This window comes from Pipistrellus hanaki (genome assembly GCF_964339955.1).
Source record: "Pipistrellus hanaki genome assembly, chromosome: X".
Taxonomy (NCBI): domain Eukaryota; kingdom Metazoa; phylum Chordata; class Mammalia; order Chiroptera; family Vespertilionidae; genus Pipistrellus; species Pipistrellus hanaki.
In genome coordinates this window covers 65,020,434-65,031,725 of record NC_140524.1, presented here as the reverse complement: position 1 = coordinate 65,031,725, position 11,292 = coordinate 65,020,434, and the positions used below count along the sequence as shown (strand labels likewise).

Below are 11,292 nucleotides of genomic sequence, written 5' to 3'. Positions count from 1 at the left end.
GGGTTTGTACCCTTAGGGAATCGAACCTGGGACCCTTCAGTTTGCAGAAACTCTATCCACCCAGCCAATCCAGGTAGGGCAGGGTGAAGTCTTAACTTCTTAATATTTAGCACAGAAATCCCCTTTGCTCCTCCAAGTCATATATTACTACAATCTTAAAAAAATTATATATATATTTCAGAAAGGGAGAGGGAGATAGAAACATCAATATCAATGATGAGATAGAGGGGATTGGTCTGCAATCTGGGCAAGTGACCTGACTGGGAATCCAACCTGACTGGGAATCCAACCTGACTTGCTGCTCTACCACTGAAACACATTGACACTGACCAAGCTTACTATGCTCTTTATCCAGCTGTGCGCCAGTGTGTTTGTGTCTGCATTTACAAATACTGTGAATTCGATTCGCTGCTAGCGAAACCTGTATTATTTTAACTCAGGTTTGCCCAAGATCATAGATTTACCGAGTATTTAAATGCCTCGGATCTCTCTAACAGCCCAGCCTAGCAACAACGCAGCACTTTTGATTGCGTGGGGTAGCTGAGGAGGGGCCAGGGATTAGCGCCTTCCGGCGAGGGAGGGTGCGGGAGGCGCAGGCGCAGGAAAGCCATTCTTGCCCCGCCCTCCCTTCCGGCGGACGACGCAAAGAGCTTACGTAAAGTCATTTCCGGGAAGTGGATCGGAGCTTTGTTAGCTGCAACATGGAGGCGACTGGTGAAACTGAAGAGCCGGTGAGGCACTGCTCTGGGGTCGGGTGAATGGGGAAGTCGAGCTGACTCTAGCGTTGAACTCTCCCTCTCCTCCTCCTTTTTTTATTCTCAGGTTTCCGGGGAACTGGTATCCGTGGCACATGCTCTTTCTCTCCCAGCCGAGTCTTACGGCAACGACGTGAGTATGACACACACGGCTCCAATTCACCTAGTCTGTGATGTCTGCAGGGCCTGCCACGAAATTGTAAACCCCTGCCCTGAAATCTTATGTAGACCAGTGCTACAACATCGCCCAGCTAGTCCACGCGGGGGCCTTTCAGCTCATTCTAATCTGTTGGATCCACAAACGCAGGACTAATACCACTGGAAGTAGTTCCCAAACTTTGCTGCACATTAGAATCCCGCGTGAAGCATTTAAATATCCCGATGGCCAGAGCACAGTCCATTTCAATTAAATCAGAATATCTGGGACTGAGAGCCTGCTATCCATATTTTTAAAGGCCCTCGAGTGATTCCACTGTGCAGTAAAGTTGCACTGGCTTATGGTGTGTCTAGATTCTTAAGGAGGAAGCACATGATGTATTTGAGGTTTTGTTTTATTTTGTTTTGGTGTTCTTGTTAATCCTCACCCAAGGATATTTTTGTTTTGTTGTTAATCCTCATCCAAGAGTGGAAAGGAGGGAGATACAGAGAGAAACATCTACCCTGTTTCCCCGAAAATAAGACAGTGTCTTATATTAATTTTTTCTCCCAAAGTTGCGCTAGGTCTTATTTTCAGGAAATGTCTTATCTTTCCATGCACTAGGTCTTATTTTCGGAGGATGTCTTATTTTCGGGGAAACACGGTATACGAGAGACACATCCATTGGTTGCCTCCCACATGCATCCCGGGGCCAGGGATCAAGTCTGCAACTGAGGTATGTGCCCTTGACTGGAATCAAATCTGAGACCCTTCAGTCCACAGGTGGACTGAGACAAATTGGCTAGGGCCCATAATGTATTTGAGATACAAAACGCAAGGGTATGAGAACAGTAGTAACACTCAAGTAAGAATGTGATCTAAGCTAGATGAGCGAATCAGGGCATAAGATACAAAACAGTTTAATTTAAGAATAAGCACATAGAACCTAGACAGTAGATGAAGACTTCACTGTGATAGTGGATCTCAAATTGGATCCTCAAAGTATAGGTGGACAAAGGACATGAATTAGCAGTCAGGCAAAGGGCCTGGAAATAAAACTGCAAAGGGCTTCTGGGGTCAGTGAAATATATCCCTCCAATTTGAGTGGGAGATTCTAATGGAACAGGTTGTGGGTGCTTGGTAAGGGGCATTTATAAATTAACCTGCTTCGTGATACTGTTTCATTTCTAAGTGTTATAGGGTGGGAAATTGGCAATCAGATAAACAAGTGATGATTATGAAATGCCACACTCTTAAAAGTGAAGAGTAATTTCACTTCCATTATTTTGTTGTTTCAAGAGTTCAGTTGTCTATGTGTGTTTATTATTTCAGTTTTGCAATGATTTAACTCAGTCTTTTAAAAATGTTTTTAATTTACTGATGGTTTTAGACAGCATCCTATTTGTTGTTTCACTTATTTTGGCATTCATTGGTTGATTTTTATATATGCCCTAACCAGAGATCTAAGCCACAACCTTGGCTATGGGAGACAACGCTCTAAACAGGGCCTAACTCAGTCTTGAGAATATTATTACTGCTTTATTTAGTTTCTAACACTTTCATTAGCTTCCAGGAAAAGTTAGTCCCTGCCTCATTCTATTTATTAGACTGTGTAGGTAGTTTTTTGTTTGTCATAAGAACAGAAGAATTATTTTATTGCCCAAACCTATTAGTCTAGGTTTTATCCTTTAACAGTAACACCAGGTTTGGTAGCTCTCCTGAGCATACATAGGCTTCCTTAATTTGTTCTCTAGTGGCAGGATTGGGAGATTTCTGACCTGGCATTTTTTAATTTTTTTTTATTTTTTTGACATTCCAAGGGGTGTCCAGGCATGGGTAGTTTTATTTATTTTTATTTTTAAAAAATAATTCTTTATTGTTGAAAGTATTACATATGTCCCCCTTTCCCCCCCACATTGACTCCTTGTAGCCTGTGCGCGCGCGTGCGCGCGCACACACACACACACACACACACACACACACACCCTTGCCCAGGCCCTCAGGGCCCCTTTGTCTGTGTTCATGGGCCATGCATATATGTATACAAGGTCCTTGGTTGATTACTTCCCATCTGCACATCCTTCCCGCCTTCCCTCTGAGATTCCACATTCTGTTTCATGCTTCCATGTCTCTGGATCCACTCCCTTCATCAGTTTATTTTGTTACTTAGATTTCACATATGAGTGTGATCATATGATACTGGTCTTTCTCTGACTGATTTATTTCACGTAGCATGATTCTCTCCATGCTGTCTCAAAGGGTAAGAGAGTCTCCTTTTTTTTTTTTTTTTTTTTTTTTTTCAAAAGTAGCAACTCCCTTGTGACTGTTTTCTAGTTTATTTTATATATATATATATATTGTATTGATTTTTTACAGAGAGGAAGGGAGAGGGATAGAAAGTTAGAAACAGCTGAAACTGGTTTGGCTCAGTGGTAGAGCGTCGGTCTGGGGACTGAAAGGTCTCAGGTTCAATTCTGGTCAAGGGCATGTATCTGGGTTGCGGGCACATCCCCAGTAGGGGCTGTGCAAGAGGCAACTGATCGATATTTCTCTCTCATCAGCGTTTCTAGCTCTCTATCTCTCTCCCTTCCTCTCTGTAAAAAATCAATAAAATATATTTTAAAAAAAAGAAAGTTAGAAACATTGATGAGAGAGAAACATCCATCAGCTGCTTCCTGCACACCCCCTACTGGGGATGTGCCTGCAACCAAGGTACCTGCCCTTGAGCGGAATAGAACCTGGGACCTTTCAGTCCGCAGGCCAACGCTCTATCCACTGAGCCAAACCAGTTTCGGCTAAAACATATTTTTTATTAATTTCAAAGAGGAAGGGAGTGGAGGGAGAGAATCATTGATTAGCTGCCTCCTATACACCTCCTATTGGGGATGGAGCCTGTAATCTGGGCATGTGCCCTTGACTGGAATCAAACCCAGAATCCTTCAGTCTGCAGGCTGACACACTATCTACTGAGCCAAACTAGCTGGGGCAAGGTCCTCCCCCCCTTTTTTTTTCTTTTCTTTTTTTTAAAATATATTTTATTGATTTTGTACAGAGAGGAAGAGAGAGAGATAGAGAGTTAGAAACATCGATGAGAGAGAGTCATCGATCAGCCACCTCTTGCACACCCCCTACCGGGGATATGCCCGCAACCAAGGTACATGCCCTTGACCGGAATAGAACCCGGGTCCCTTCAGTCCCCAAGCCGACGCTCTATCCATTGAGCCAAACCGGTCTCGGCCTTTTTTTTTTCCTTTTCTTTTTTTTTTTCTGCATAGTATTCCACGGTACAGATGTACCACAGGTTTTTATCCACTCATTTACTTTGGGCCCTTAGGCTGTTTCCAAATCTTAGCTATTGTAAATTGTGCTACTGTGAACATAGGCTGTGCATACATTCTTTCTGATTCAGTGTTTCGAGTTTCTTAGGATATATTCCTAGAAGTGGGATTACTGAGTCAAATGGCAGATCCACATTTAATTTTTTGAGTAAACACCATACTGTTTTCCATAATGGTTACCCTCCCACCAGCAGGGTAATAGGGTTCCCTATTCTCCACATCCTCGCCAGCACTTGTCATTTGTTGATTTGTTGATGGTAGCTATTCTGACAGGTACTTCATTGTCCTTTTAATTTGCACCTCTCATATTATCAGTGAATTTGGGCATTTTTTCATGTCTTTTGGCCATCTGTATGTCCTCTTTGGAGAAGTATCTATTTAGGTCCTTTGCCCATCTGTTTTAATTGGATTATTTGTCTTCTGTTAACTTTTATGAATTCCTTATATATTTTGGATATTAACCCTTTATCAGATTTATCAGTATTGAATATATTCTCCCATACAGTGGGCTCCAGTTTCGTGTTTTTTTAAATTTTTTTAGGCTTTTTATGGCTACACTCTTTTTTTTTTTTTTTTTTAATATATATTTTATTGATTTTGTACAGAGAGGAAGGGAGAGAGATAGAGAGTTAGAAACATCGATGAGAGAGAGTCATCGATCAGCTGCCTCTTGCACACCCCCCACTGGGGATGTGCCCGCAACCAAGGTACATGCCCTTGACCGGAATCGAACCCGGGACCCTTCAATCCCCAAGCCGACGCTCTATCCATTGAGCCAAAGCAATCTTGGCTTTTTTTTTTTTTTTTTTAAGTTTAATATATCTTTATTGTTCAGATCATTAGAATTGTTTCTCCTTTAACCCCTCATAACTCCCCTTCACCTGGTTCCCACCCCACCCTCTGCCCTTACCTCCCCCCACTGTCCTCATCCATAGGTTGAGGACAATTTTTGTCCAGTCTCTTCCTGCACACCCCATACTCCTTTCCCCCTGAGAATTATCAGTCCACTCCCTTTCTATGCCCCTGATTTTATTATATTCACCAGTCCATTCTGTTCCTCAGATTTTTAATTCACTTGATTTTTAGGTTCACTTGTTTATAGATATGTATTTGTTGTTTATAATTTTATCTTTAAAAAAAATACTTTGTTTTATTGATTTTTTTTTTTTACAGAAGAAGGGAAAAGGATAAAGAGAAACATCGATGTGAGAGAAACATCGATCAGCTGCCTCTTGCACACTCCATACTGGGGATGTGCCCGCAACCAAGGTACATGCCCTTGACCGGAATCAAACCTGGGACCTTTCAGTCCTCAGGCGGATGCTCTATCCACTGAGCCAAACCGGTTTCGGCTTACCTTTACTTTTTTCTTTTTCCTTTTCTTAAAGAATACCTTTCAGCATTTCATATAATATTGGTTTGGTGGTGATGAACTCCTTTAGCTCTTTCTTATCTGTGAAGCTCTTTATCTGACCTTCCATTCTGAATGATAACTTTGCTGGATACAGGAATCTTGGTTGTAGGTTCTTGCTATTCATCACTTTGAATATTTCTTGCCACTCTCGTCTGGCCTGCAGTTTCTTATAGTCGTATGGGTGCTCCCTTGTAGGTAACTAACTGTTTTTCTCTTGCTGCTTTTAATATTCTTTGTCTTTTGTTCTTGGCATTTTAATTATGATGTGTCTTGGTGTGGTCCTCTTTGGATTCCTTTTGTTTGGGGTTCTGTGTGCTTCCTGGACCTGTAAGTCTATTTCTTTCACCGGGTGGGGGAAGTTTTCTGTCATTATTTCTTCAAAATAGGTTTTCACTATCTTGCTCTCTCACTTCTTCTGGCATCCCCATAATTCTGATGTTGATACGCTTGAACCCAGAGGCTTCTTACACTATCTTCAACTTTCTGGATTCATTTTTCTTTTTGCTTTTCTAGTTGAGTGTTTATTGCTTCTTTGTATTTCAAAACTTTGACTTGATTCTTGCGGTCCTCTAGTCTGCTGTTGGGTCTCTGTATAATATTTTTTATTTCAGTCAGTGTATGTTTAATTTCTAGTTGATCCTTTTTCATGTCTTCAAGGGTCTCGATAAATTTATCGGCCTTTTCTAGGAAATTCTTGAAAAACCTTATAACCGTAGTTTTTAATTCTATATCCAGTCGTTTTTTTCCTCCATTTCTTTCATTTGTGATCTGTTTCTTTGTCTCTACATTTCGCTGCTTCCCTGAGTTGGTAGTGTAGCTTTGTGTGCTAGGTGTCCTATATGGCCCAGTGGCTCGGCCTGCCCAGTTACCTGAGGTGGACACTCTTGGTGCACCCCTTTGTGGACTGTGTGTGTTCAGCCTTGTTGTAGTTAAGTCTTTTTGTTGTTGTTGAAAATCTATTAACTTTATTTTTTATAGACAAAAGCCACATTTTTATTATTAAATTCAGCTATATTGCTCTGCCAAATTGCCACAAAAATTTTTGAATTCTCATAGCCAATGTTTATTTCCATTTATTTTTTTTGTATTTTTTATTGATTATGTTATCACACAGTTGTCCTCACACACACACAGCCCCCCATTCCCATCCCAAAACCCTCCCTACGTATACCCCCAACCCCCTGTTGTCCATGACCACTGGTTAGGCTTATAGGCATGCATACAAGCCCTTTAGTTGATCTCTCCCTCTTTCCCCCACACTACCCTACCTCCCTCTGAGGTTTGACAGTCTAATCGATGTTTCCCTGTCTCCAGGTCTGTTTTTGTTCATCAGTTTATGTTGTTCATTTTTCCCCCTAGATGCGTGAGATCATGTGATATAAGAAATATACTTATAAGAATAAAAAATGAGACAAGCAATAAGAGTTATGCTGAGAGGCAAATGAATCAGTCTATAGTGAGTTTCTTTCTGGGCCAACAGTTCTCTTGAGTCCCAATTTCAATGTCAAACAGTTCCTTATGTGTAGATTCAGCAATGATGATATTTCAGTTATGGATGGTGGACAAATGGTGGTGATGCAGGTCCAACCATCTCTCGTTTGGTCCTTGGCATCCTTCAGCGACACACAGCTGCTGTCTGCTAGTATGGCAAGACGTTATCAGCGTCTTTCATCTCTGGACTGCTGCTCTTCTGTCTTCATGGCTGGGGCACTCCTGTCAATTCCTCTCTGTTGCAGGAATCCACATGGTCTTGGAGTTCTTTTCTGAAAATATACAAACATATTCTCAACTAGAAGTTAGTAAAGGAATATTTTTTATAAATTTGACTTGGGATCCTTTTTCATTTTTTGCCCAAATGATTTTCCTCTGGCTTGCTTTGACACCATGTGTGTTTTTCATGGGTGTCTTGCTGTTAGCATTACAAATGAAAGTTTAGTTTCTAAAGTACAAATTTTCTAGATGTAATTTACTTACAGGATATTTTTTCTTACATGATATTCCTCTACTATCCCCTCTTTTTTGTTTAGATATTAGGAGGCTTTTGGAAATTTTATAATGTAGTCTTGATAGCTTTTAAATTTTATGTTTTTTGCACTAAAATATGACTGCTTTAGGTTCATTACATGTTATGCAATTTTACCATGAGATGAACTGCCAATAAAAATTTTTGTTAATACTTTAGGAATAGCTTTTTGTACTGTACAATTAATTTTTATCGAATATTCGCTTATTTCAATTAGCAAATTTAAATTACTCTGAAAACTTGACTATTCTACTGTCAATCTCAACATTCTAACAACAATCTTATTTTACCCTGTGTATATTAGTGGAAAGGATTATTTGCCTCCTTGAGTAGGCCCTGAGCATTCCTGGTACTAGGCTGTATTTGGCTATAAAAAACCCACTTCCCCACACCATGGGTACAAGACATCTCAAACAAGTCTTGTTGCATCTCGTGAGAGGCAGCTGCTGTCGGCCAAGTCTCTGTGTATTACCTGGGTCCCGATTTGACCTGGGCATGGGGAGCGAAGCAGCCATGGGGGCAGGAGACCTCCCTCAGAAGGGGTGAAAAATCAGGCCCCTGCAAAGTTGGGGGGAGGGGGGGAGGGTCTGTGTCCCATCTCTGTTGACCCCCCAAGTTCTCTCCTGCTGGCCCCTCTGTGACTGTGCCTGTCTTAGATTATTCCTTCCCTAAGGAATCTTACCCGTCTCTGGCTAATCAGCCATCCTCTGGTGCCAAGCAGGGTGATGTGAGGTTCACTTTTGTCTCTTTGGTAGCCTATGCCCCCATGGCCTCCACACCCAGCACATTCCTTGGGATTCCCTCGCCTAATGGCGAGGCCCCAACACTGATCTCATATCTTGGGGAACCCAGGTTTCTTCTCCAGGGAGGGCCAGCTCACCCCACTGGGCTAGAAATAGATCCATAGTACCAGCTCCTGTGATGCTTCAACCTCGTCATGAACTGAAATCTCAGGCAACAGCGGTGGGGAACTGGACCGCGAGAAGCAGGTCCCTCTTGGCCAAAACGGCAAGAGAGGCCAATATAGAATGCTCAGGTGCCTTCCCAGGGGACCCTCTACATAGTACAAAGGATTAAATCCTTTCATGTCCTTTTAAAAAAAGTATATTTTATTGTTTTTGTTTTTTTGTTTACAGAGAAGAAGGGAGAAGGATAGAGAGCTTAGAAACATTGATGAGAGAGAAACATCAACCAGGTGCCTCCTGCAAACCCTTCACTGGGGATGTGCCCGTAACCATTGTACATGCCCTTGACCGGAATTGAACCTGGGACCTTTCAGTCCACAGGCCGACGCTCTATCCACAAAACCAAACCGTTTCAGCTCATGTCCTTTTTAAATTGCTGTTAGACCTTCAAATAATTGCTTTTTAAGGTTTTTTGGGGGGATAATTGTACATTATGCTGTTGTAATTCTAAAATATCAGGAGATATTTTTTCTCCAAGCACCAAAAGGATGATTTTTTTATTGATTCCCAAGTGTGCAATAATGAGGGTAACACAAATCTGGGGAAAATTATAATGACATTGTAGAATGATATCATGTAAGGATATTCTTTGCTCTAGGCCATGGCAATTCCATTTCAAACTGGCTGTCAATTTCTTTTTGTATAGACAAGGTCTTAGTTACATTTTCTGCACCTCTCCCAGGAGGAAGTAGCGATAGGCCCTTCCTTTGGTGTCCACACAAGCCAGAAAACTCTCTTTAATTTTACACACAAAGGAGCAGTGGTTTGACTTTGTGTCATACAGAAGGGAAGCTGGGTGGTGACCCCTGTGTAATTTTACTTCCTTGCCCCACCCATGGTCCTCCTGGATGACCAAGGTGTTTGGAATAATCATTGACTACATTGGGCAGCGGGATCAGCCCACGTAAGGTCTCCCACTCATGAAGGGTCAGGAACATAAGTCCAAAATACTTTCCCATTTGCCCCAGATAATATTACCGTACAGCTGATGACTACTAGCATGGCAGGAAAGACGTTCTCAGGTGTTCTTGGGGTTTCGGTTACCTCACATTTTCTTTTTTATTTCATTATTATTATTATTATTATTATTATTATTATTATTATTTTACATATGTGTCCTTATCCTCCCATTACCTCCTACCCTCCACGCATACTCCACCCCCGTTATCTGTGTCCATTGATTAGGCTCATATGTATGCACACAGGTCCCTTGGTTGATCTCTCCCGCTTCCTCCCACCGACCCCCTCCTTCCCTGAGGGTTGAGGTTCTGGTCGACATTACTCAGTCTCTGGGTCTGTTCTTGTTCATCAGTCTATGCCGTTCATTAAATTTCACAAATGAGTGAGATTATGTGATGTTTATCTTTCTCTGCCTGGCTTATTTCACTTAGCATAATGCTCTCCATCTCCATCCATGTTGCTGCAAATGGTAGGAACTCCTTTTTTAACGCAGCGTAGTATTGCATTGTGTAGATGTACCACATTTTTTTTTAAAAATTATATTTTATTGATATTTTACAGAGGAAGGGAGAGGGACAGAGTTAGACACATCAATGAGAGAGAAACATTGATCAGCTGCCTCCTGCACACCCTCCATTGGGGATGTGGCCGCAACCAAGGTACATGTCCTTGACTGGAATCAAACCCAGGACCTTTCAGTCTGCAGGCCGACGCTCTATCGACTGAGCCAAATCAGTTTTGTCTCTACCACAGTTTTTTAATCCACTCATCTGCTGGTGGGCATTTAGGCTGATTCCAAATCTTAGCTATGGTAAATTGTGCTGCTATGAACATATGGGTGCATATATCCTTTCTGATTCGTGTTTCTAGTTTGTTGGGATATGTTTCTAGAAGTTGGATTACTGGGTCAGGTGGGAGTTCCATTTTTAGTATTTTGAGGAAACTCCATACTGTTCTCCACAGTGGCTGCACCAGTCTGCATTCCCACCAGCAGTGCACGAGAGTTCCTTTTTCTCCACAACCTCGCCAACACTTGTTGTTTGTTGATTGGTTGATAGCCATTCTGACAGGTGTGAGATGGTACCACATTGTTGTTTTGATTTGCATCTCTCAAACAGTTACTTTGAGGGTGTTTTCATATGTCTCTTGGCCTTCCTTCTCTCTTCTTTCAAAAAGATTCCATTTAGGTCCTTTTCTGGTGATGCCTGATTTTCTTTCATATGAGGGCTGTTTCTTTTTTTGTTATTTTTTTGTTGTTTTATTTATTTTACTTTTTATTGTTGACACTATTACAGATGTCCCACGTTTCTCCCTCTTTGCCCACCGCCACCCATACCCCACACCTGGAAATATGTCTTTTTATTTATTTGTATTTTTATCTATCTATCTATCTATCTATCTATCTTTTGTTCTTAGTATGTTTGCTTTTCCCCCCATTATTTTATTTTATTTTTTTTAATTACATATAGTAGTATATATATCTCCTATTTTCCTCCCATTGACCTTCCCCCAGCCTCCCCTACTCCCTATCACATGCCTTCATCCCACCCCCCACCTCCAGTGTCTTATGTCCATAGGTGTGTTAATATGCATGCATATAAGTCCTTTGGTTTATCTATTTCTCTCCCTCCCCAACACTCCCCAGCTTTCATTCTGTAATTTAACAGTCTGTTCAGGGCTTTACTGCCTCTGTATCTATCT

The 11,292-nt window shown here is 41.5% G+C and overlaps 1 protein-coding gene across 1 annotated transcript in view; it reads left to right on the top strand.

Annotated features, from left to right (window-relative positions):
• The first annotated feature begins 587 nt into the window (after nucleotides 1–587).
• The window catches only part of PBDC1 (polysaccharide biosynthesis domain containing 1), a 34,184-nt gene continuing 23,479 nt past the window's right edge, over nucleotides 588–11,292 (top strand). Inside the window, exons 1-2 of the mRNA XM_084869767.1 lie at nucleotides 588–731; nucleotides 823–888. Of these exons, the coding sequence (XP_084725893.1) occupies nucleotides 702–731; nucleotides 823–888 (96 nt within the window). The 5' untranslated portion in view covers nucleotides 588–701. The remainder of the gene's footprint in view (nucleotides 732–822; nucleotides 889–11,292) is intronic.